Below are 27,073 nucleotides of genomic sequence, written 5' to 3' on the forward strand. Positions count from 1 at the left end.
GCATTGGGTGAGGGCCAGATGCAGAGTCATGGCGATTGCATCGTCTGTGGAAAGATTTGGACGATACGCAAACTCTAGGAAGCATCCTGGTGGTTCCGAACATATTCCGTTTACCAATGATGAAGATCACTGCGATCAATTGGACCTTCAAATTCTGTACGCTTTCCCAGATCTGTGCTTTGACATAATCCTGTCTTTAGGTATCTAAAGAAGGTCTACAGGCAATACCTTGGAATTCATGGTCTGGTTTGTGCTCTGACATGCACTGTTAACTCTGGGTCCTTATATAGCAGGGGTGTGCCTTTCCAAATCATGTCCAATCAACTGAATTTACCACAGGTGGACTCCATTCAAGTTGTAGAAACATTTAAAGGATGATCAGTGAAAATGGAATGCACCTAAGATAAATTTTGAGTGTCATGGCAAAGACTGTGAATATTTTATTTGTAATAAATTTGCAAAGATTTCTAACACACTTCTTTCACATTGTCATTATGGGGTATTGTTTGTAGAATTGTAAGAAAAATAATGAATTAGATCCATTTTATAATAAGGCTGTAATATAAAATGTGGAAAACAGTGAAGTGCTGTGAACTTTCTGGATTCACAAAATATATATATATATATATATATATATATATATATATATATATATATATATATATATATATATATATATATACATATATATATATATATATATATATATATATATATATATATACACATATACAAAACAAGGAGATGCGGCAGCAGGTAAAGTGGGATGTGGCGAAAGCCAAGGAAAAGGCATATGAGGAGCTGTATAAGAAGTTGGACACTAAGGAAGGAGAAAAGGATTTGTACCGATTGGCCAGGCAGAGGGACCGAGCTGGGAAGCATGTGCTGCAAGTTAGAGCAATAAAGGATGGAGATGGAAATGTGTTGACTAGTGAGGAGAGTGTGTTGAGAAGATGGAAGAAGTATTTTGAGCAGCTGATGAACGATTAAAATGAGAGAAAGGGAAGGTAGGATGGTGTGGAGATGGTAAAGCAGGAAGTGGATAGAATTAGTGAGGAGGAAGTGAGAGCAGCTATTAAGAGGATGAAGAGTGAAAAGTCAGTTGGACCAGATGACATACATGGAGATGTTTAGGTAAGATGGCAGATTGTTTAACAGGATTTTGGAAGGTGAGAGGATGCCTGAGGAATGGAGAAGGAGTGTGCTGGTACCGATCTTCAAGAACAAGGGAGATGTGCAGACCTGCAGTAACTACAGGAGAATTAAGTTGATCAGTCACACCATGAAGTTATGGGAAAGAGTAGTGGAAGCCAGGCTGAGAGAGGAGGTGACCATCTGTGAGCAGCAATATGGTTTTATGCCGAGGAAGAGCACCACAGATGCATTATTTGCTTTGAAAATGTTGATGGAGAAGTATAGAAAAGGTCAGAAGGAGTTGCATTGTGTGGATTTAGAGAAAGTGTATGACAGGGTGCCTAGAGAGGAGTTGTGGTACTGTATGAGGAAGTTAGGTGTGTCAGAGAAGATTTGTGAGGGTGGTGCAGGACATGTATGAGGACAGTGTGACAGCAGATAAGTGTGCAGTAGGAACGACAGACTGGTTCAAGGTGGAGGTTGGACTGCATCAAGGATCGGCTCTGAGCCCTTTCCTGTTTGCAGTGGTGATGGACCGGTTGACGGACGAGGTCAGACAGAAGTCTCCAGGGACTATGATGTTTGCGGATGATATTGTTATTTGTGGTGAGAGTAGGGAGCAGGTTGAGAAGAGCCTGGAAAAGGTGTAGGTACACGCTGGAGAGAAGGGGAATGAGAGTCAGTAGGAGTAAGATGGAGTACATGTGTGTGAATGAGAGGGAGGGCAGTGGAGTGGTGCGGTTGCAGGGAGAAGAGGAGGTGAAGGTGGAGAAGTTCAGGTACCTGGGGCCAACAGTGCAAAGTAATGGAGAGTATGTTAGAGAAGTGAAGAAAAGAGTGCAGGCAGGATGGAGTGGGTGGTGAAGAGTGGCAGGAGTGATTTGTGATAGAAGAGTATCTGCAAGAGTGAAAGGGAAAGTTTATAGGACTGTGGTGAGACCTGCGATGTTGTATGGTTTAGAGACCGTGGCAGTGAGTAAAAGACGGGAGGTGGAGCTGGAGGTAGCAGAGCTGAAGATGTTGAGATTTTTCGTTGGAAGTAACAAGGATGGACAGGATTAGAAATTAGTTTATTAGAGGGATAGCGCATTTAGGACGTTTTGGGGACAAAGTGAGAGAGGCCCGATTGAGATGGTTTGGATATGTGCAGAGGAGGGACATGCGGTATATCGGTAGGAGAATGCTGAAGATGAAGCCGCCAGGAAGGAGGAAAAGAGGAAGACCATGGAGGTGGTTTGTGGATGTGGTGAGGGAAGACATGCAGGTAGTTGGGTTGAAAGAGGCAGATGTGGAGGACAGGGGGGTATGGAGATGGATAATCCGCTGTGGAGACCCCTAATGGGAGAAGCCGAAAGAAGATATATATATATATATATATATATATATATATATATATATATATATATATATATATATATATATATACCAGTCAGTATCTGGTGTGACCACCATTTGCCTCACACAGTGCAACACATCTCCTTGGCATAGAGTTGATCAGGTTGTTGATTGTGGCCTGTGAAATGTTGGTCCACTCCTCTTTAATGACTGTGTGAAGTTGCTGGATATTGGCAAGAACTGGTACACGCTGTCGTATACGCCGATGAGGACGACGAGCATTTAGATGAGCTTCCCTGAGACGCTTTCTGACAGTTTGAGCAGAAATTCTTTGGTTATGCAAACAGATTGTTGCAGCAGCTGTCCGGGTGGCTGGTCTCATGACAATCTTGGAGGTGAAGATGCTGGATGTGGAGGTCCTGGGCTGGTGTGGTTACATGTGGTCTGCGGTTGTGAGGTCGGTTGGATATACTGCCAAATTCTCTAAAATGCTTTTGGAGACCGCTTATAGTAGAGAAATGGACATTGAATTCACGGGCAACAGCTCTGGTTGATATTCCTGCACTCAGCTTGCCAAGTGCATGCTCCCTCAAGCTTTTTACTTACATTTATTTAACAGACAACCTGAATGTAACACAGAATATGTCTAACAAGAGTTCATGTTTAACTCAAGTTCTCTGAACAGTGAAATATGGGAAGTAACATTTCCGGTTAACATTTTCAAGGGTCATACTTTAGCAAACTGAAAGTTTCAGATGATAGCAGTGTTGGTGTGTAACTCATCTAGCATTTCAGAGGTTTCATAGATCAGAGAATACGCTTAATACTAGATGGAAATCCACCACAAACTAACCCTAGCCATTGGATCTGGTTTTAATCTACATTTGGTCCCCAACTTTGCCTCCTTTCATTTAGATCATTTTCTTTTTTCATGAATAGTTCAGTCCAGTTCATCCTGCTGCAAAATGCAACTTGGTCTAAAACATCCACCTGCTGCAAAAATAGCTTCATTAAATGACCAATAAATGTCTATATGCCTTACTGCAGAGTTAGAATTTTTTTTTTTATAGCTGCTTTAGAGTGTACAGCCATTTAGTAATGATAGAGCAAAAGCCATTTCAGTATCTACTTCAGCAGCTGGCAGGATGGTCGAGACCAGCTCGATATTTGTTTTTGCATCTAAGCATACAAAGCTGGATTTTATCCATGGTCCAGGCTTGATTTAAACCTAGAGTATATTTTCTAATCCAATTATGTATTCAATTACATTAGCGAGTGTTATGTTGACTGACATGACTGGACCAGGAGCTCGAGAGTTGATGATTTAGTGTAGTATGAGCCTTTTGGTTGTGTTTTTTTTGGGGTTGAGTCAGCTTTATTTCCCCAGAGAGAGAGAGCGAGAGAGAGCGAGAGAGAGCGAGAGAGAGAGAAAGGAAAGGAAAGGAAGAGAGAATTTTAAATTGTATTTTTATACCACAATTATAATTTTATACCACAACCATGATCCTCACAAGATTATGCATCGAGTAAAGTTTTGTCTGGGTGCTTGAAACAATAGAAAAAAACTGTCCTTAACAAGGTCTGATGTGTAGGTAAATGTAACATTGAACTGTATAAAGTATTATATGACTATATTATAATTATAGATAGACAAGTATCACGTTTCCTTTGACACTTAAGTACCTTCCAAAGCGAGCACTTTTGTACTTTTCAAGGGGAAATGTAAGAGAGGTACTTTTTCATGAAGTAATATTCAAGCTGGGGATTGGTACTTTTGCTTCAGTACAGGAATGTTCTTTTGTCAACCACTGGAAATAACTATCCTTTCAGTTACTATGCGATTGGAAATAAAAAGCATTACATTGTACTGTACATGACTATAGACATACAATGTTGTTTAGTTAATACTGTATATTTTATTATAACTACTTACTAATGACTATTTCTTACTAATTCTACTATAGATTATAGTATAGTAGATTACAGTAAAATTATATATAGACAGAGAAAGAGCGACAGACAGACAGACAGACAGACAGACAGACAGAAATACCAATTACAAATACCTTGTTAAACTATTACTCTATTAAAAATCCTCCTTTTCTATTCTGTACTTGGGTAATAATACAAAATCCTTCTTCTAAATCAGAAGTCAACTATTATTTAATAACTTATGCAATTCGTTGTTCAATACTTTACCCAAGACCTAAAACCAGACTATGACATTGGTCATGCAGTTCCATTAACTGCTCTATGCTAGAACAGAAAGTAAAGCGCGTATGCCAATCTCCCTGGATTTGTTCCAGATCTGCCATAATTTATTGTGACTAAATAAATACAGTTTTAAGGATTTATCCTGTGCTTTGCTGGTTTGTCAATCTGGGGGAAATCAGTGTTTCTTTTAGATAAGGTTCCAAGTAGAACTTTTTCTACTGGTTATATGTAAAATATTTGTCCTACAACTTACAATGTCGAAATGGATTGTACGTCACAGTGCAAATAACCTCTTAAACTTTAAATCTCTGCTGCTTGAAAAGTAAAGGAATGCAAATTTTCTATTTATACAGTACGTATATATCTCCTACACAACAGGCCTTATTATTTACATAAAAAAAAAAACCATAACAACATGTATAGATTCAGTAGTGATTTATTGTTTTCCAAACTGCAAAATGGAAAAAATTAAAATCAACCCACAATGTTTAACCATTGTAGTATCATCTTCATGCCAGTGATATACATTGTTCAGTGGACATGATACTTTCATTAGTGACCTTTTAACCATCAACACAGCCACAATAAAGATGACAGGACCTGCAAATAAAATAAAAATAAAATAAAATATCCATAATATTACAAAGATACACTGAAAGCACAGAAAAATAGACCTTTCTCTGGCACTTTGTAGATATCTCACAAGCTCTTCCTATATACAGTACAACTGATAAAGAGTATGAGGGGTTTCGTTGCATGCCTCCAGTTTACCTGGAGAGAACGAAGAAATGCGTTCTAAAATTGCACTCCATGTCAAGTCATAAGAACGTCATTTTAATGCATAGGGGCTAAACGTATCTTTCAATCCCGTTTGACATTAAAAAAAATAAAAAATAAAAATAAAAAAGGTTAACAAATATCAAAGTACAAATAAATAAAACATTGAATCTACGTTTACAGAATAATTCCAAAACATCTTAATGAAATAAAACCTTCTAAAAGGAAAAAACAAGAAAATATTAACCTAAAACCTTTAAAACCGACAACATATTCTAAACATTTTGGTTTTTAGACACTCTGACATTCATTTTGTTTCAATTGAACATTTGCTGTTCTTGCTTTCTCTTCCCTGATGGGCAACACCTAGTGGACAGAAGGCACAGTTTAAAAAAACAAAATGGGGAAATGAAAATGAAAGAAAGATAAAAATTATATATAACAATTAAACAGAACAGACAGTATGAAATGTGCAAGTAAGCCCACAAGCTAAAGCTGTGCTCTAAACAAAGAACATGGAAATGAAAGAAAATCTAATTGCTCGTCACTACAAGGAATCCCCTTAGAATGATGATGGTACGGTCCAAAGTTGACCAGGGAGTTTAATACACAGAATGAACACCAGATGGCGATGTTTAATACGTAGTGATGGTGAGTGTGCAGTAACAGCTTTAGACACCGTGCTCTGCAGAATCGCCGTGAGGAAGAGATCCTTGGTGGTCCACCTTGTCTCCCTTGTAGCCCATCTATCAATTCATTCCCCAATCAATCCCATTCCTCATCTGGCCTTCAGCAGCATTCAGTTTGCAACCCTGAACCCTTTTCCTCTGTTTGACACAGCCTTCATTGGGCTGCATAGAAATCCCAAACGCCAGCTTCAAATCTACTTCCCGCTTCCTTTTCCAGCAGCATGACAGAATTTAGAAGTCCTGATGTACATCACTCAGCTTCCTCACTCTCCTTCCTGGTCAGACCTAGACAGCAAACGAAAAGAATAAATGAATGTACGGAAGAACATCTTTCCAAAGCAGTGATATGGCTTGAAGAAGGCTTGGGCACCAGATACCCTTTCAGTTCTCACTAAGCTGTTACATGTGAGGTACTTTAAAGATTTTAGCAATTTCCAAAGTTCTTATAGTAATTCGGAAGGGTGGTAGCTCAGAGTTTAAGGCTCGGAGTTACTGATTGTAAGGTCGGGGGTTTAAGCCACGGTATTGCCAAGCTGCTTCTCTTGGGGCCCCTGAGCAGGGCCCCTAACCCGCCACTGCTCCAGGGGTGCTGTAACATGGCTGACCCTGCGCTCTGACTCCATCTTCCTAAATCGCTGGGACGTGCAAAGAAATAATTTCCCTGTAGGATCAATAAATTTATCTAAATTAAAAAGAAAAAATACAATAAAATGAATAGCACAAAGAGGATGTACAGAAATATAAATTTTCTATTTATAAATTAATCCCTGATGAGCAAGCCAGTGGCACAGAAAATCTCCCTGAGAGAACCCATCCTCATCTGGGTGGCACCAAACGTCCATATTTGTTTCTGTATTTGTAGCTTATCATGAGTCATCATAATCCTGCTCTACAGTTTGTTCTGACTCTTCCAGAATTGTTCAGCTAACTCTAGTCATATTTGCACTGCGGTAAATTGACTGCTGGTAAGCAAGTCACATGACAATTTGCCCAAAAAAAAAAAAAAAGAGCTCTTGGAAGTTTTTGTTTTTATCTGTCATGGCAAATCACAGTGTAAACAAGTTATCCGGTGGATTTCCCTAAAGATCACAAAGGTGTGAATTTGGACTAGTGCATTTTAGTGCACTAAAATGATGCCAAGTTTCCTAACTAATACTACATTTGTAAGGATTTATAGAGTACATCATTGAACACTGAATTTTTATTGTCTGTATTTAACCCTGATTAAAATTCTTACCCTAATAAAAAATTGAGGGCCACAACATTTCAAAGTCCTCTTACTTATGGACATTAACTAGCTGAGACAATGCACATATAAACAAACACAAAAGAAGAAAAAAAAAAAAAAAGAGCATTTAAAGAGACACCGAGTTCATATTAGAATCTGATCCATGCATAGCAACATCAAAATTCACAGCGAACCATCTGCTGGTTAATATTCATACCATTTGTTGATCTGTATTCAGTGCGAGACATTCACGCTCAGCAGAGTGCACTCAGAAACATCCCACAATGTGTATGGTGTTGTATTTGTGTTAATAGTAGTTAGGATAAGACTACGTGGAAGATGATTAAAAAAAATTATAAATAAAATTAATAAAAATTTGTTTGACCATCGACAGTACTACATTTACCCTAAAACAAATGTCTATTTATAGAATATTTTAAATGAAAACTCCAGATCTGGATATTAGGTCTTAATACTAGAACTAAATTGGAATTCGGGAAACCCAAAAAACAGACAAAAGCATGGAAACCCTGTCCAGACAAAGTAATGGCTGCTACAAAATAATAATAGCAAAACTAGTTTAAATCTCTATTATATAAAGACAAGAAACCAGACACACCGTGTTTACCTTGTTTTCAAGTCACTGATCAGGGAGTCTGCCATTTTTAGAGCCGTCTCAATAATGGTTACTCCTGAAAATAAATCCCGCAGTTGTCTACAAAAACCAGAGGACATCAGACAGCAGACAAACTCTCAGCTAACCTGCACTACAAATGCTAGTAGATCGTTTTAGCTCTTAAGTAAGCAGTTTTGACCTATCCTTTAGTTCGATAGACGATTTGTTTGAGTTTTTATAAGTTATTGAGTCTGCGTCATGTCAACATACCAAGACTGAAACATTATGAAGCTAAAACTTTATTACAAATATTCTATGTTTAAGTTTCATAGTGATCGATGAGGAAATTAGTAGATGTTCATGTCGACGGGAACAGAGTTATCAGTGCCCAAAACGGTGTACACAACATAGTTCATTTCATAGCTATTTTTTCTTGGCTTGCGCCACTTCAAGTGGTTTTTACCCAATCATATTTCAATCACCACGTCACGTGTCGCCGGAGTGAAAAGGAATCTGCTTTGAGGCCTTATTAAATCAATGATGGGCGCCTGCATCGTAAAGTACATGAGAATAAAGATCGCATTAACCAATCAGATTTTGACGTGGCCACATCAGCGCCATCTAGCAGCCGTACAATAACGAGCAAACCGCAAAAGCTATATATATTTGTGTGTATTTAAAAGCATGTTTCTATTAAGCAGTGAATAATTTTAGGTAGGACACCACTAAAGGCCCTGTTGTCGAATACACGACCCGTCACTGCAACATCACGACTAATAAACTAATTTACACACCTTTTCCCTGCAGTTATATTTACAGGCCATCCTTACACTATTCAGCAAGTTACTTTTATTATGCAATACTAGCAATGGCTGCTGTAATCTACTTTCAATATTTTCTTGTTAAACATTAGAAAATCTTAGTTGAAGTACATCTCTGAAAAGTAACTCTGCTATGTGGGCATTTCATTGCATCATGCTTCTACTCTTGTAAGAAACTTTTCCAGTTGCAATACTTGAGGCATTGACATCAGTCTGTGTAATATACATTTTCTTCTTCTATTGTGCTACACGTGTCCTGGTGCTGAGATCGTACTGGACAAATAGACTCTCGATTTGTAATGATATTTTCTTATTTAGATTAATTCAGGAAAAACCTGCCATGTCTGATCCTGACTTACTGTGCAAAGGGACACCTGCTCATTTGTGCAATTATCTGATCAACCAATCATGTGGTAGCTTGGGCAATCCTGTGCCAACCGTAGCCTCAGCTTCCTGTTTTTGGCAGACAGGTGTAGAACCCATTGTGGTCTTCTGTAACCTTTAGGGTGTTTTTCTGCAAACCAGTTCACAATCTCTCCTGATCTTTTGCCATTATTTCTGCCTTTCTGGATGTTTTTGTTTTCCTGTATAAACTCTAGAGACTGCTGTGTGTAAAAATCCCAACTATCAGCCGTTTCTGAAATTCTCAATCAACCAAACCTGGCACTAACAACCATAATACGATTAAAATCACAGCTCACCACTTTCCCTGATGTTTAATGTGAACATTAACTGAAGCGCTTAAGCTGTACCTGCATGATTTTACACACTGTGATGAATGCATGAATGTGCAGGAGTACAGCTCTCCTGAATAAAGTGGCCAGTGTTTGTTTCTTCAAACATTTGTGTTGCACGTGTCATCGATCAGTCTGAAGGTTTTATCAGTGTCTGGGGAAAATAAATAAATTGATATTTGTGATCATTGGAGTGTAACGGTGCACGTGTACCAAACGGAGTTTTAGTTTTTTTATGTGTGGAACATCTGAGCTCCATCACAAACATTACGTCACTACTTGATCCGTACCGGAACCATGATTTGTACAGCGCATGTGCGAAATCCCTGCCACATCCAGTCATTGACAACGTTTTTTTTTTTTTAAGACAGTCCAACGATATGGGCTCTTTTGCGTTTTATGCACAGCTTCGAGAATTTATTTTAAAAGGAGAAATTTCTGACAATTTTGCATAACGAGGGAGTGAATAAATTAATGAAGGAAGAAAAGGAGGAATTAATTTATTTATGAATAAATTAATTGAATTAATAAATAAATATCTTGTGTGTTTCAAGTAGAACAGTTAAGCAGATCATATGTTAAAAAAAATAAAATCACACACACACACACACACACATTAGTATTACCCAAATAGTGTCTAACAAATGTAAACTATTAAATGTATTATTTTTATTTATTTATTAAATTAATGTAATTTGTGCATATTAAATCAATTACTCAATTTAATCAATATAATAGTGCAATAGTATAATAGTGCAATAGTGTTTTGCATTTGATTTATTCTATTTTATTTGTAGTTATTTCATTTTTGTACTTAAACCGAGCAGGCATTTTATGTGTGTTAATAAACAAAAACGAAAGAAAAAAAAAAAAAGCAATTTTGTGTTTAAAAAAATAGTTGATTTTGCGTCCCTTTACATCCCCAGTGGTAACTGATAACTACAAGAGAAGCAGCGCTAACAGTGTCTGTGGCGATTAACCTGGAGGCCTGTCTGCTAGTGTTAGACGATATACAGGCAGAAGTAGTTTCCTGTTAAGAACAGCAAAAAGCACCTAAAGGCTCCAACAGAGGATTTATTCTAGGAAGTCAACAGACAACAGAGTTCACACAAATTAGTGAATCTACCACAATCAAAATCAGGCTGTATTTTCTTAAAATGTATCATCAGACTGTTTAGAACTTGCAGTTGCCACCTACTCTGCCCTCTCTAAACATTTACAAAGGCAAAATCAAATACAGACTAACAACTCAAAGGTCAGTGGCCACCGACCGAACTGGCCTGGTTGTGTGCCTAAACATTACATAGGGTAACACTGTTCTGGCTTGTGAGGCTTTAAATTCGCTTTATAAATATTACATACGTCTAAATATCTAGTGCGTGTTCCAGCCAGTGCACTGTAGAAACAGAACACGAACGCATCAATCAAGAAGGGCACCTGTACAAGAAGAGAAGCTCCAGTATGTGGCAGCTGTCAGGAGAAAGGTCTGGGCTGGCTGTTAATGTCAATCACACAACCACACCTTCATGCACACAGACACATTCACATCAGAAAAGCTCCCCTGATAACAGAGTATAAAAGGAGGATAAAACTGTAAAACCTCATGCTCTCACACAAACAGAGCAGCAGCTTGCAGTGACAGCAGTGCAGCAGTCCTGTGCTGGACAAGGCCAGGGTGGCATGAGGGCGATACCTGTGTGTGTGTTTGGGGTGGGAAGAGAGTGGAGTCCGGGAACAGAGAGGAGCTTTAGCAGTGCAGAGCGTCTATACCTGCTGGAGTGAGGACCAGGGCCTGCAGGATGTCCGACAGGGACACAATACCCACGATGCAGCCGGCCTCGTCTACCACCACCAGCCTGTGCACCTGTGAGGAGACAGAAAACACTCAATGGTATGTTGTTATATAGATCTTAGGGTAAATCACCCTATCTAACTGTTCAAATTGCTTTTAGCCGAACCCCAGTAACTTATCACTATGGTCATTGTAGGATTAAAAAGCAAGTCGAACCATCGACACTCGTGGACTACCTGTAGGTAAAGATATAAAATACATTGTAAATAAAAAATTTTAATCCAGAAACCATGGTAAAAAGACTTGCATTCATGCTCCTAGCTAAATTAGCTAAGCTTATTCTGAGACTGCCCAGAGCTCAACTCTGCTCTAAAAATCTTGAAAACTATTACATCTGAGTTCATGGGCTCATGCAAATTCAGCATATATTTGACTGTGAAAAGCTCAGACACACCTCAGCTTGACCACCACGTACGTTGTGTGTGCATGAATGAATGTCTCTTGGAAACTCACCTCAGCTTTGACTATCCTGTCTACTATGGTCTCCAGGGTCTCCAGTCTGTTGCACTTCATGACGCCCTCAAAGTACTGAGAGCGATGCATCAATGCCTGAGTCACGCTAATGTCCAGGTTATTGTAGGTCTTTTCAGCAGCAAGATTCTACACAAATGCCCGGTACATATATATGTAAAGATCTCATGGCGTTCAATAAATCCCTGTATAAATGGATCAAGTGTCAAGAAAATACTTACAATGACATCAAATTTGGAATAAATATCTACAACCTTTCCTGTAAAGAAAGCAGAGGACAGTGAGGTTTTATGATCCAATGTTTTAGTATCTGAATTTGTGAGAACAGCAGATTTGCTGTGTGCTTTTACCAGACACGTCTACCACAGGCAAAGCTGAAACCCTCCTCTCCACGAAGATGCTCAAAGCCTTGATTATAGGTGTGTCGGGATGAATGAAGGCGATGTTGCTGTACGTCCCGATGCCCAGGTCTGCCAGGCTCTTCTTCATGAAGGCAGGCTTCGGCATCTCACAAACCTGAACAGAATAAAGGATAGTTAACGTTTATTTTTCTGATTTAAAATATGTACAAAATCAGCATGACACTTACAAAGAGCTGCAGGAACTTGAGGATCCTCTTGTGTGTTAGGATATAAAGTGCATTCCCACTGACGGGGTCGATAACGGGCAAGCGGTGAATCTTGTTCTTGATTAGTGAATACACGGCGTCGAATATGCTGCCAAATACACAGAAAGCATTAGATCATCTCTGCTTTTATCCCCTTGAAATCAAACTGTTTTGTACTAAGGCTGATGCACAGAAACCTGCTGGGAAGAAGTTTCCACATTAGCAAACTTGTTTTATGATGAACATCAAAGCTCAACCTAAAGTAAGTGTGTTCAAAGCCTTGTCCATTACCCTTTTTTCTCTTTTTCTTTTTTTTTTTCATAAGAGGATCCTTGCTGAATTATTTACTGGACTAAACATTCAGAAAGCTTCACTGCAAGAGAGAGAACACATTTCCAAAAGTATTGGGTCACCTGGTCATAAGTCTGGTATGTGATTTTTGAGTACTGCATTCCATCTTATAATTCCCTCCTTCTGGGAAGATGTTCCACTACATTTTGGCATGTGCTCATGGATATTTGTGTTTTTCAGCCCCAAGGGTATTATGAAAGGCAGGCACTGATGTAGGTGAGGAGGCCTGGGGTGCAGTCAGTGTTCCAATTCATCCCAAAGGTGTTCAGTAGGGATGAGATCAGAGCTCTATAGCAGGCCACTCAAGATCTTTCTCTCCAAAGCATGTAAACTAGATCTTCAAGGAGCTCAATCTGTGCACAGGGGCATTGCCATGTTGGAACAGGTTTCGTGTTTCCAAGTTCAAGTCAATGCAAAATGTTATAGCGCATCTAAAGCCCTCCTTTACAATTGAGTGCCTCCAGCTTGGAAGAGAACCACATATAGCAGAAAAGGTCAGGTGACCAAATACTTTTGAAAATATAGAGTGTGTGTGTGTGTATATATATATATATGTATATATATATATATATATATATTTTACAGACACATATATACACACACACACACACACACACACACACACACACACACATTATATATTATAATGCATTAATGCAAATCAATTTTAACAGCACTAACTAACTGCATCGTGCATTTGTTTGACAATTTGTATTTAAATTATAAATAAATATATATAAATGAGGCGAAATGAAAACACATTTATTGACATCCTTTCTTTACTCAGACTTTTAAAAAGAATTAAGCACACATCTGCTAATTAAAGCAATCCTTGTGGAAACATAAAAAGTTCCCTTTGGTGTTCTGATGATTTACAGAATTTAAAACACCATAATTTCTTTAATCAACATGGGCATGAAGAAAAAATTATTGTAACTGTTTTAGAGTATTAAAAATTTTTAAAGGTACATTTAGAACAGATAAAATGTGCAATTAAATATAAATCACAAGTCAACTCATGACAAAAATAATATATACAGTATCTCACAAAATGGAAAAACTGTAGAAATGAAACATATTATAGTAGTTAATGTGCAGCTTGTATAGCAGTATTGATCTACCCTCCTCTGAAAATAACAACATACAGCCATTATTGTCTAAATAACTGCCAACAAAAGTGAGTACACCCTAAGTGAAGATGTCAAAACTGCCTTAATCCTCCTGAGCACAGAATTCACCAGAGCTGCACAGGTTGTTGCTGGGATCCTCTTCCACTCCTCAATAATGACGTCACGAAGCTGCTAGATGCTAAGATGTTAGACACGTGCTTCTCAACCTTCCGCTTGTGGATGCCCCACACCTGCTCATAAAGGTTCAGGTCTAGAGACATACTTGGCCACTCAATCACCTTCACCTTCCTCAGCATGGCAATGGTCATCTTGGTAGTATGTTTGTGGTTGTTTTCATATTGTGACCACACATGCTGGACGCCATCTGAGCCAAACAATTGTATCTTAGCCTCATCAGACCACAGGACATGCTCCAGTAATTGTCTTCAGCAAACTGTTTGGCTTTCTTGTGAGCCAGCTTCAGAAGAGGCTTCCTTCTCGGTCGACAGCAATGCAAACCGACTCGTTGCAGTGCGCGGCGTATTGTCTGAACACGGACAAGCCAACCTTCCACTTCCGCAACATCTAAAGCAATGCTGGCAGCACTCATGAGGTCAGTTTTTTGAAGACAGCTTTTGCACCTGACGGAAAGCACAAGGACTTAACTTCTTTGATCGACCCTTGCGAGGCCTGTTCCGAGGGAACCAGTCTTGGAAAACCTACGTATGGTTCTGGCCACTGTACTGTAACTCAGTTGAGGGTGTTACTGATCTTCTTATAGCTTTGGCCATCTTTGTAGTGAGCAACAATTCTAAGCATCAAATTTTAACTCCTCTAATACAAGATACACAAATTTGTATGATCCTGTCAGGCAGACAAAAACATGATGAATAGGACATGTGGCTTTGCATGGTTACACAATGTATAGCTGTTATCACTTAGGGTTGACTCATTATTGTTGCCAGCTATTTAGACAATAATGGCTGTATGTTGGGTTATTTTTCGAGGACAGTAAATCTGTGCTGCTATACAAGTTGCACATTAACTACTCTAAAATGTATTCAAGTTTAATTTCTATAGTTTTATCCCTTGAGAAGAAATGCTAAAATGGTTGCTAAAATGTATATATACACACAAATAAAAGGGAAATCAGAAAGCTACTCAAATACACTTTCTCTCTCTTGCTTAACTATAAAGGAGTTTTAATGATCAGACTGCAAATAAACACATTTATTCAGAATTCGTAAGGGAACTTAGGAAAGCAATGCGAAAATCCAAAATGGCAATGGATTTTGGAAAATTCCGGAAAACATTTTCAATGTATGATAGCAAGCTATAGATACGTTATTTGAGTCTGTGCAAAATAAAATGCAAGGAGATGCACTGAAAGCTTTACTGAATTTAATGCACAAACACTTCTTTCATCTAGTCATCTTATCTTTACTTTGCTCTTCAACAAAATAAATAGCACCATATAAAGCCTTGTGTCTATGATGGTCATCATTAGAGTGACTCAGCTGCATTTAGCATGTGCTGTGCTTATGAGGTGCTCAATCATAGTTTACTTCTCATTTAGCCAGTTTCAGCTTTGCCTTTTTGTTGCTGGATGCTATTTTTTTTATTTTTTATTATTATTATTTTTATTTATTTTTTTTATTCTAAACCATGAGATTATTTTATTTATCCATTTTTCTGTAATACTGGATGCTAACAGGGCATACAAAATGAAAGATCAGATCAAGATGCTATGTTTACTGCAAATAGAGACTTACCTTGCATCTGGTGATATGTTGACTAAAGGTTTAAAAGTTTCTTGTAAATAGAGCTCTGTCGAAAGAAAAACAAAGAAAACCTTCAGTCGCATTCGACCTTTATTATAAAACGGCTGAAAACGATTGATAAGTAGCTGATACCTCTCCAAGTTTCGATCTTATGTTCCTCCAGCTCATAGATCTGCACCTGAAACCCAAAAAATTCTCATGAGCAGGTCAGTCATCAATAAAGTATTTGCAAGAGTGTGTATATAACAGACTGCCAAAAAGAAACCTGTGTGTCCTCACTGAACGTTTACTACATCTACAAAATTATATACTAGAGGCACCGTTAGTTGATTGCTGGTATAATCTGCAAAACCCCATAGCGATAGTTTTTCCGGCTGGTATCCGTTGCTGTAGCAGCTGCCAAGGTCTGCTGTAGGTACAAGAGCGGCCCATAGTGATAAATCACTAATGTCACGTGCCGTTTGTTTTTGCACACGAGATTGCGCACTGCACAGGGAGCGCACGCTGACTGGAGAGTGCTTTATTACATTAATAATTTATGAATTATAATAAATTATACATGTAATAATACTTTAATATATTATTATATATTAATAAAGTATTAATATATTATAATTCATTAATACAGTGGAACCCGGTTATTTCGATGTCCTAGGGGGTCGCCAAAAAGCATCGAGATAACCGATGATCGAGATAAACGAAAATCAATATGGCGGCAATATATTAACGTGCTTGAAATTTCTTTATGTACATGATGTGCGTTAATAAATGAGAATGTGCACGCACGTGTTTTTGGAGGTTTTTTTTTACACAACATCGTTGCCGCAATTTGTTTGATGAAGGCATGCTATAAAAATCTACATACAGTACATGTTTGTTAACTGTCAGGAATCCACCTGCCACGCCCCCTTCGGCGTGTCAGGTTCTTTCTAGGCCACTTTCTCTGAAGCTCCCGGCTTTAATCGCGCACATATGGTACTCGTTTAGCATCATGACCAGCTCCTATTTAAACTTCCACACTCTCACCGTCCGTTATTGTTGGTATATGTTGGTTTACGGCGGTTGTTATCGCTCATGCGTATCCCGGTACCTGTCTTCCCACCGGCACTCTCTCAACGGCTGCTCTTTTCTTCCCAAAGCGCATCGCGGATTCCCCCGATCCTGCCGTTGCTAATTCTATGCTTTTGCTGCTCATCCCACGTTCTCCTGTGTGCTGTTCAGCGCCGCGCTTCTACTTTCGACTCCCGTTCACTAACGTTCTATGTGCACTAACTAATAGCAGAGATTCACCAGTATACAATACAACACCTGTAGCATCAGTTCTTCTGCGGCTGCACAGTGCCGATCGAGATAACCGACGTTAAATGGCAAATTTTCCCCCCTTGTGCTCAAGATATTAGGGTTCAGCGACATAACCTGTCAACCTGTTCCGGTTGAAAGGGCACGCTGGCGCGTTTTGGCTGCCGCTCCTTCTCCCTCGTTTATTTTAATTTTAGTAGTTTTTGGTCGCACAATTTGCGTCTTTTTTTCGTGATGTGGATTCATGCTTCGCATGTTGGATTACTGCTTTTTTCTCTAAGTGCTGTTTACTGGATTTGACTGTTTTGCTGCCTGGTCCAGGACACTGCTTACACCGCTGTGAGGCTACTGTTAGTGTGGACCCTCCCCGAATGGCTCTCTGGTACACTGCATACCAGTTGTTGAACCTGAACAGACATTTCGATTTGGCAAAAGATGTACGTGCCCTCTGCAGTAATGTTGGAATATTGCGACCTAAGCGTTACATACATCGCTTAACATTTAAACCTGTCGCTTGTCCGAGATTTCTGCGTAAACCCCATAGACTGCCATTTAGACCTACAGGGGTTAATTTGAATAATTTATCAGCTCTCAGGCATGGGGAGGTTGCATCAGATTCATCTCCTCCCTCACATCTGCTGAAATCAGCACTGTTTGATGCGCGCTCTGTCAACAACAAAGCTGTCATTTTATCTGACATTATTTTAGAACAAAAGCTGGACCTTGTCTGTTTGACTGAGACATGGCAGAAAGAATCTGATGGTTGTCTTTTTAATGAACTAACTCCTGCTGGCTATGGATTATTTGACCTTCCGCGTTTTTCTGGCAGAGGTGGGGGTATCATTGTGTTACACAATCAACAGGTCAACATGCGTCTGGTGGCTGCCCCCAAATTTGACTCATTTGAGTGCCTTGTTTTGAGTGTTTCTTCCCCCATTTCTACTGCAGTGGCTACAGTCTACAGGCCTCCTAAGTAAAAAAAAAAAAAAAAAAAAAAAGCCTTTTTATCTGAATTTTTAGATATGTTGTCTTTTCTCTGCCTCAGATTTGAAAAAATTCTTCTCCTGGGTGATTTCAACATCCATATGGATGTAAAAGACTCCACAATAACTGAAGACTTTTTTTTCCATATTGGAGTGCTTTGAATTAGACCAACTCGTGGACTGTCCTACGCATGACAAAGGCCATACTTTAGACCATGTGATTTCCAACGGTTCATTTGTGTCTCATTTGTCAACCTCTGATTTAGGTCCGTCTGATCACCGGGCTGTCTTTTTTTTTAAATGGAGTTAACTGTCATGAACACTACCTCTTCTCGCATCATTAATTATCGCAAGTGGAGATCTATTGCGCCCACTGATTTTTCAGACTTTATTGACTCTTCTTCGAGTTGTGATTCTCTATCTGATGATCTGGATGATAACGTTTCTATGCTGAACTCCGTCCTCCTGTCTGGCCTGGACACATTGGCTCCCTTAAAGTCACGATATGTTTCTTTTGCACGCTCTGCTCCGTGGTACAATGATGATTTGCGTACAATGAAGGCTTTGTGTCGCAAAATGGAGTGTAGATGGCGCATTTTAGGTTTAACGGTTCATCACCAGGCCTGGAAAGTCAGCTTACTTGAATATTAGGCTGAATTGGGTTCAGCAAGATCTGTGTATTTTTCCCAGATAATTGTCAATAATCAGAAAAACCCTAAACAACTGTTTCACATAATCAATAAGCTGCTTAAAAATCACAGCCTCTCTAATGTTCCAGCTTCAACTCACCTATGTAATATGTTTTTGGGGTTTTTTAGCACCAAAATTGTAAATATATGTAATCACATTGTTAACACTGCTTCCTCATCCTTAAGTGTGTCTGCATTCTCTGGTATTTGTCTCTCTAACTTTGCTGTTCATGACTCCCAGTCATTATGCAACATGGTTTCAAAATTGAAAGCCTCAACTTCCAGAGTAGATCCGATACCATCTTGTCTTTTTAAATCTTGTTTTGATTCCCTCTCTCCTGTTGTTTTGAGAATTATTAATAACTCTCCGTATACCGGTGTTGTACCATCAGCACTTAAAACTGCTGCTGTCACCCCAGTACCAAAAACTAACAACATGAACTTTGATAATCCGAACAATTTTTGCCCCATCTCTAATCTTCCATTCCTCTGCAAAATTTTAGAACAAACAGTGGCTTCTCAACTACTTTCGCATCTCTCTACTAATGATCTTTTTGAGCCACTTCAGTCTGGCTTTCGTAAACTCCACAGCACTGAAACGGCGTTAGTTAAGGTCACTAATGATTTGTTAATGGCTTCTGATTTCGGCCGTCTATCTATACTGATTCTTCTGGATCTTAGTGCCGCTTTTGACACTATAGATCACGCAATTTTGATTAACCGCTTAGAGACCATCTTTGGGGTTTCTGAATCTGCTTTAGAGCGGTTTAAGTCCTACCTTTCTGACCGTAAGCAGTTTGTTGTGATGGGTGATTGCAAGTCTAAGGTTGGTGTGGTGCAATCTGGTGTTACTCAGGGATCGGTTTTGGGCACATTACATTTTAGTATTTACATTTATCCATTTGGCCAGCTTTTAAGATCACTTGGTCTTAACTATCACTTTTATGCTGATGACACTCAGATCTATATACATTCTAAACCTGATGTCAATATGCCTGTGTCTTTTCTCTCTCAATGTTTTACTGAGATTAAGAAATGGATGTCGGAAAATTATCTTTGTCTGAACAGCGACAAAACCGAAGTGATGCTTACTGGTTAACCTCATCAGTTGTGTAAAGCAGAGTCCGTAACCTTAAGTTTGGATAGCTCCGCTTTACAATTCCAAACTAAACAAAAAAATTTAGGGGTGATATTTGACACCAATTTAACATTTGACCATCATGTTCGTAGCACTGTTAAAGCGCCATGCTGACTTTTTGTGTTGCTGAAAAGTTGATCAACACATTTGTATTTTCACGTTTAGACTACTGTAATGCTTTGCTGGCTGGATTTTCTAAAGCTACCCTAAGTAAATTACAGTTGGTACAAAATTCTGCTGCTAGAATTCTGACTAGGACCAGTGCAAGGAAACACATCACACCTATCCTGGAAAAATTGCACTGGCTTCCAGTTAGTTTTCGTATTGAGTTTAAAATTCTCAGGCTCACCTATAAGGCCTTGAATAATCTGGCCCCTCAATATCTATGTGAGCTGTTAACCCCCTACACACCTTCACGTGCTCTACGGTCCTCTGAAGCTGGTCTTCTCAATGCCCAAAAAACACGGCTAAAAACTGTGGGTGATCAGGCTTTTTCTTCTGTGGCTCCTAAACTGTGGAATTCTCTGCTCTCAGAGATCAGGAATGCAGAATCCCTGGGTGTTTTTAAATCCCATCTTAAAACATGCTTTTTTAGGGTAGCTTTTATGTGACTTCTTTGTTTATTTATTGGGTTTTTATTTTTTGTATAGTTAGTTTTAGTGTTTGCATTATTATGTGTATCTTTTAATGTTATCTGTTATGTCAAGTGCTTTGAGAAACTCCTTTTAAAAGGCGCTATACAAAATAAAGTTCATTATTATTATTATTATTCCTATTAAAAAAGTCGATATAACCGATAAAAAAATGCTAAGACAAAGCAAGAACTTGGCGGTTCCACTTCAAAAACGTCGACTTAACAGGGTTGTCGAGTTAACCGTGGTCGAGATAAGTGGGTTCCACTGTAATAAAGTTCAGTACATAGATTTTCTTTTTGCTTTTAGTTTTTTTATCCAGTATCTATTTTTTCCCCAAAACTAACTGTTGATTAATCAGCTTATCGGCAAGTACGATCCAACCTAGATATCAGTATTGGTAAAATACTGTTTACTGTATCGGTACCAATACGGTATCCGTAAAATCTGTCGACCTCTAATATATAAACAAACCATTAGCCTGAGGTAAATAGGAAGTAGAATAACTAATCTGGAGATCGTATACTACACACCTATTTTCCTCTGTACCAGGGAATGATTGTGACCTTGTCCCAAGAGAAAAGAGGGAAAAGTAGCAATAAGGGAACCGCAAGAACCAGATCCTCTAACGAGATCTCACCGCAGGGACTTCAATTAAGATCCATGTAGAGCATGGTGACGCAACGCGTCTAGTGCAGCTCTAAACATGTATCAGGTTTGAGCAGGGCTCTGGTTGCACAGACTGCTATTGCATGGCGTATGTGTGTGCGTGTGTAGGTGCGAGTAATGTCTCTAAGCTGTGCTAATAACGACCAGAGCGAAAGAAGCTCGTCAGCATCGTAACCAACCTGTTAGGTAGATGAAATTAGCCAGAAACACTGTGAATCAACTGGATTAATCCATTAGATGGCACAGGGCCTGAATAAAAATGACTCATTGAGCTTATAGTCAAGTTCCAAGTCTGATTTTATCAACTGAAAAGAAAAAGGTGCTTCTGCGCTTATATAAATGCTGGCCTGAAAGAAGAGAAGTAGTTACAGTAGCAAGAGGGAAGCAGTGAGGGTGGCCTTGAGTAATTCTCCCTCAGGCCATTAACTGAAAACTGAAGAACAATGACTCGTAAATCTCAATGACGTGTTGCATAAACTTTATGGTAATAAAACTTTAGAGGGATTTTAAAAAATAACCTCCGTCAGTTGAGTTCTAATGAGAGAAAGGCTGGACGGAGACCATGAAAGCATGTCTGAGATACAACAATTGTGGGATATTTTTATCTGCTAAAATGTGCTGCATCTGCTGGGTACAGGCTCACTGCCATAAAAGAGTGCGTCTACTAGCCAGAAAATGCACCGGACTGCAGTGCAGTATTTATGGACCATACAGTATGTAAACACACAAACTGTAGCAGTGAAAAACACATTTATAAACAAACACACACACACACACACCCCAAATGTAAATGCAAAAATCACATATTTAAAAATCACAGCTCACATACCATTGGTGACTTGTAGTATCTGTGAAGTATATTGATGAAGTCTGTGATTGTTAGCATTCCTGTGGCGGGAAAAAGAGAAAAAGTCAGAATATTTGAATCTTACATACAGGAATACACACACCACACAGATATAGACACAGAAATAGTCAGACATGGACACAGAGACATAACTAGAGGCACGCACAGATGGACAAACAGAGACACAGACAAACACACACAGATACATGGACAGAGACATGGACATACAGACAGACTCAGACATCCACACACTTTTTTTTATATTTTATATATATATATATATATATATTAGAGAGAGAGAGAGAGAGAGAGAGAGAGAGAGAGAGAGAGAGAGAGAGAGAGAGAGAGAGAGAGAGAGAGAAATTAGAGGGAAATACAAATGAGACTCTGATGATCATAGCTCTGAGCTTACACTCTTAATTTAAAGCATTTCTCCAGGGAACCAACTGTGCAGAAGTGGATTATATTTTTTTGCTTAGGGAGACATGCTGATGCAACGTGTGCAAATAAAACTGCTGATGCCTCAAATACACAGGAGAGCTGAACATCTGTAATAATAGTGCACTGTGTTAGCAGTACTATGAGGGTGCCATAATCTCTCTTTCTCTCTCTCTCACACACACACACACACGCACACACGCACTCTAGGCCTAGCAACCTTTCTTTACACCTGCACAATAGAACAGCTCATATTATAACTACTACACAGGCAGAGGGAGGAAAAACACCACAGTTCATACACAGTGACTTTCAGGCTTTTTTTCAAGCACTTGCTACATGATTATAGTTATTCATTACCCTTACCTTGTATTCATGCATTTTAAATAGCATTTAAAGTTTAAAAAAAAAGTTAGAGTCCACATTTAAGGCTAGACAATAAGGTTACTGGACAACCAGGGCTAACATAAGGCACTGGAAAGATTTATTGGGCTGTGGCCAATTTCCACTCACTAGTTACCACTACCTTATCTCAGAAACACAATTAAGAGTGGGTGAGGCAAAGACATGCTTCCTCTGAGATGCACAAGAAGCCAAACTTCAATTTAATTCAGTAAATTTTTATTTGTATAGCGCTTTTAACAATGGACACTGTCTCAAAGCAGCTTTACATAGATAATATGGCAAGAAAGGATTAATAAGATTGTTCTTTATAAGTGTAAGTTTGTCCCAACTTGGCTTTTGCAGCTTCACAGGGCAGCCTAAAGCACTCGGAGGAAAACACTATCTGGCATCTTTCACATACATACAGCTTACAGACACTAGAGATTGCCAGGTGTTTCTGTGACTGACAGTCAAGATAGTGGAATACCAACTCGCCAACCCAGAGAAGATGGCCAATTGTGTACCCTTGGCTCCTAGCTATCAAAGAGATTCGTACTCTGAACAAATTGAAAAGATTTTTTGCAGATTTCTATTGTGCCATTCAGGAGCCGAGTCTCGTTACCTGCATGACCTTCATAATCAGCATTAATAACGTCTGTGTATTGTCATGTGGCCAATATCCAAAAGTGAGATTCATATAAGAAATAAATTCTAAATTAAGAAATAGAAATAAAGTCTAAATTATGTCCACACTAACTGAACAAAAGGTATTTGGACACATGACTTATTTTTTTTATCCATAGGTGGTTCCTCCCCAAACTGTTACCACAAAGCTGGAGGCTCACAATTGCATAGAATGTCTTTAGAGGTGGTAGTTCGGTTAAACTAGGAGACCCAAACCTGTTCCAGCATGACAATGCTCCTGTGCACAAAGCCTGCCTACATAGATTTACATAGGTTGTAACGGAACAGCTTGAGTGGCCTGCTGCAGAGCTCAAACCTTAAACCTACTGAACACCTTTGGGATAATTGGAACATTGACTGCACCCCAGGCCTCCCAAACCCTACATCAGTACCTGACTTTACTCATGCCCTTCTCGCTTTTATTCACAACTCTGGCTGAATGTTGATATTTGCATAGAACTGCATTAATGCAGAGTGATTGCCACCTTAACTAAAAGACTGAAGTATCCGGTATTTTCGTCTGTTCTTAACAGACCGTAAACTCACAAAGCAGGGAAGAAAGAGAACGAGGAAAGGCATTTTAGCTTTAGACCACCAAGAAGCAGTGTACAACATTGAAATCTCTCAAGCATCATAATCCCGTGCTGCTGCCACTGTGCTTCAGCTGTCGGTGTTTTAAAGGTGCAGCGTTAAACTGTTACAGCTTCGCTGACGGGTGCATCAGCTGTTATGCTTTCTGGCATAAACCGAGAGCTTCTTTAATTATAAACCACTGTCTACACCTGGTCCTGCAAAACCAACTCCATCTGCTTCTGGCGATTTTTTTCCACTGAAAAGGCCACCATTTTATACAGTAAAGACCTTATTCTCCAGCATTCTCGTCGCACACAAACAAATAGATTCACTTCCAATACTTTAGGTTCACATGCTTTAGTATCCTTCAAGTTGGACCAGCTCAAGCACTCATTACAGACAAAGGCTAAGCCAAAAGGAAATCATCTCTGCATGATTAACAGCTATTATTACTGCATTAAAAAGGACTACCGATGTTATAGCAATTGTGGATAAAGGAGTATTAAGACATTATATCAAACTGGTAGTCAAATAGAGCATGTAAGCAAGTGCAAACAAGTAAATAAATAACTTTACAGGCCAGTGTATTGCTTCCTAGAAAACTAAATATGTCTCAAAATTAGATTGTATTTTTCCAGGAATATACACTTACAATTAAACTGCAGTTGACATGAATATACTCTTTCCAATAGCGTCCCACAATAATAAAAGTAAAGTTCACTTTATAAATTATTATAGTTTACCCCACCCCTTTCTCCATGCATCCACACCACTCCACTGCCCTCCCTCTCATTCACACACATGTACTCTGTCTTAATCCTACTGACCTTCATTCCCCTTCTCTCCAGCACATACCTCCACCTCTCCAGGCTTTTCTCAACCTGCTCACTATTCTCACCACAAATCACAATATCATCCGCAAACGTCATAGTCCACGGAGACTCCTGTCTGACCTCGTCCGTCAACCTGTCCATCATCGCTGCAAACAGGAAAGGGCTTAGAGCCGATCCTTGATGCAATCCAACCTCCACCTTAAACCAGTCTGTTGTTCCTACTGTACACTTCACTGCTGTCACACTGTCCTCATACATGTCCTGCACCACCCTCACGTACTTCTCTGATACACCTGACTTCCTCATACAATACCACAACTCCTCTCTAGGCACCCTGTCATACACTCTCTCTAAATCCACAAACACACAATGCAACTCCTTCAGACCTTCTCTATACTTCTCCATCAATATTCTCAAAGCAAATATTGTATCTGTGGTGCGCTTCCTCGGCATGAATCCATACTGTTGCTCACAGATGGTCACTTTTTCTCTCAGCCTGGCTTCCACTACTCTTTACCATAACTTCATGGTGTGACTGATCAACTTAATTCCCTTGTATTTACTGCAGGTCTGCACATCTCCCTTATGCTTAAAGATCGGTACCAGCACACTCCTCCATTCCTCAGGCATCCTCTCACCTTCCAAAATCAACCTGGTTAAAAACTCCACTGCCATCTCTCCTAAACATCCTCATGCTTCTACCAGTAGGTCATCTGGTCCAACCGACTTTCCACTGTTTATCCTCTTAATCGCTGCTCTCACTTCCTCCTTACTGATTCTATCCACTTCCTGCTTCACCATCTCCACACCATCCAACCTTCTTTCTCTAATTTTCCTAATTCATCACCTGCTTAAAATACTCCATCTTCTCAACACCCTCTCCTCACTAGTCAACACATTTCCATCTCCATCCTTTATTGCTCTAACTTGTAGCACATCCTTCCCAGCTCGGTCCCTCTGCCTGGCCAATCATCACAACTCCTTTTCTCCTTCCTTAGTGACCAACTTCTCATACAGCTCCTCATACTCAAGCAGATACCAATTCCTTAAATCATTTATTTAAACTAATTAAAATACTCCCTTTCCATTGGACTGAACATTTAATTATAAAATCCATATTACAAGTTATTCCATGCTGTACATGGCATCATGTTCCGAAAAAGCCATTTACAGTCAAAAGCATCTACAGTCATGTGAATTCTTTGCTCTGTGGGAAAAACATCCCAATATGAACACAAATATGTATCCGTTGTATTGCTTATAGCCAGAATTTACATAACGCCCAGTCAGTCAATGCAAACGAATGAGAAATAAGTTGCTGGAACCGAAACAAAATTGGACTTAAGAATGTTCCTTGGATGCAAAGGATTTTTTAAACCAATAAAACGCTGGGGCAGTTTGTCCAGCCCTCAGCACCTGGAAATCTAAACTCTAATAAAAATACATTGACCATCACAAAGAAATTTTTCAAAACGATGTTTTGAGAAAATTCATAGACAACTATATTACTTATATTAGGAATTAAGGGGAGAAAAATCTAAAGACTAGAAATTGTTGAAAATACAAAAATTCTGAAAAGGGTGAACTTTCCCAAGCAATCAATAGCCGGGCACGAAAGAGGCTTGATTGTATGTTTCCTTTAGAAATTTAAGCATTTCTTTTATTGCCAAAATAAAGCCCTGCAAAAATGATAGAATCACCTAAATTGAAGATCCAGCATTTTTGACTTTTTAGCCAATAAACAATATCACAATACAAAAACATTTTGCTTAATAGCTTAACATTACGGCATCTTGAAACGTACCACAAACATATGGAATTAAAATATTTTAATTCATTGCATCCCCCCCCCCCCCAATAAAGTAAAGGAAAACTATGGCATTTACATAAAAAAAAAAATCTAAATTTCGACATAAAACCCAGAGGAAGAGCAATGAAATACTGCGATCTTTGGGAGATAAACTACACTAATGAAGTACAATATTCTCCATCAAGCTGGTTGAAATTCTTTTTAAATTCCCACCATAACTTATTAAATTAAGATCCATACTGCTTTCTGGTTATGTTATTAAGCAGATATGCCTTTAACTGTTTTTGCTGAGTGAGAGGAAGCATCTCATCCTGAAAAACATCACCACCATCAAACCTAGTTTTAATGATGGAATGTTTAAAATTCACCCGAGCA

At 39.0% G+C, this 27,073-nt stretch overlaps 1 protein-coding gene and 1 long non-coding RNA gene across 5 annotated transcripts in view; both read right to left on the minus strand.

Moving 5' to 3' along the window:
• Positions 1 to 5,101: 5,101 nt before the first annotated feature.
• Positions 5,102 to 27,073, minus strand: part of prkag2a (protein kinase, AMP-activated, gamma 2 non-catalytic subunit a) — a 93,231-nt gene continuing 71,259 nt past the window's right edge. For 3 of the 4 annotated variants that reach the window (XM_083529957.1, XM_083529958.1, XM_083529959.1), the window contains 9 exons: positions 21,959 to 22,017; positions 15,852 to 15,897; positions 15,711 to 15,765; positions 12,461 to 12,587; positions 12,222 to 12,387; positions 12,093 to 12,130; positions 11,854 to 12,000; positions 11,319 to 11,412; positions 5,102 to 6,434 (listed from right to left, as the gene is read on the minus strand). In XM_083529957.1, the coding sequence (XP_083386083.1) occupies positions 6,400 to 6,434; positions 11,319 to 11,412; positions 11,854 to 12,000; positions 12,093 to 12,130; positions 12,222 to 12,387; positions 12,461 to 12,587; positions 15,711 to 15,765; positions 15,852 to 15,897; positions 21,959 to 22,017 (767 nt within the window). In that variant the 3' untranslated portion in view covers positions 5,102 to 6,399. Of the gene's footprint in view, positions 6,435 to 11,241; positions 11,413 to 11,853; positions 12,001 to 12,092; positions 12,131 to 12,221; positions 12,388 to 12,460; positions 12,588 to 15,710; positions 15,766 to 15,851; positions 15,898 to 21,958; positions 22,018 to 27,073 lie in introns of all 4 variants that reach the window. The other variant, XR_014531575.1, reaches the window with a different exon arrangement.
• LOC310719894 lies at positions 8,213 to 10,372 on the minus strand. Its single transcript, XR_014531589.1, has 2 exons — positions 9,509 to 10,372; positions 8,213 to 9,416 (listed from the first exon to the last, which is right to left on the minus strand). It is a non-coding gene; the product is annotated as an uncharacterized lncRNA (long non-coding RNA).

Source organism: Silurus aristotelis (assembly GCF_946808225.1).
Source record: "Silurus aristotelis genome assembly, chromosome: 25".
Taxonomy (NCBI): Eukaryota; Metazoa; Chordata; class Actinopteri; order Siluriformes; family Siluridae; genus Silurus; species Silurus aristotelis.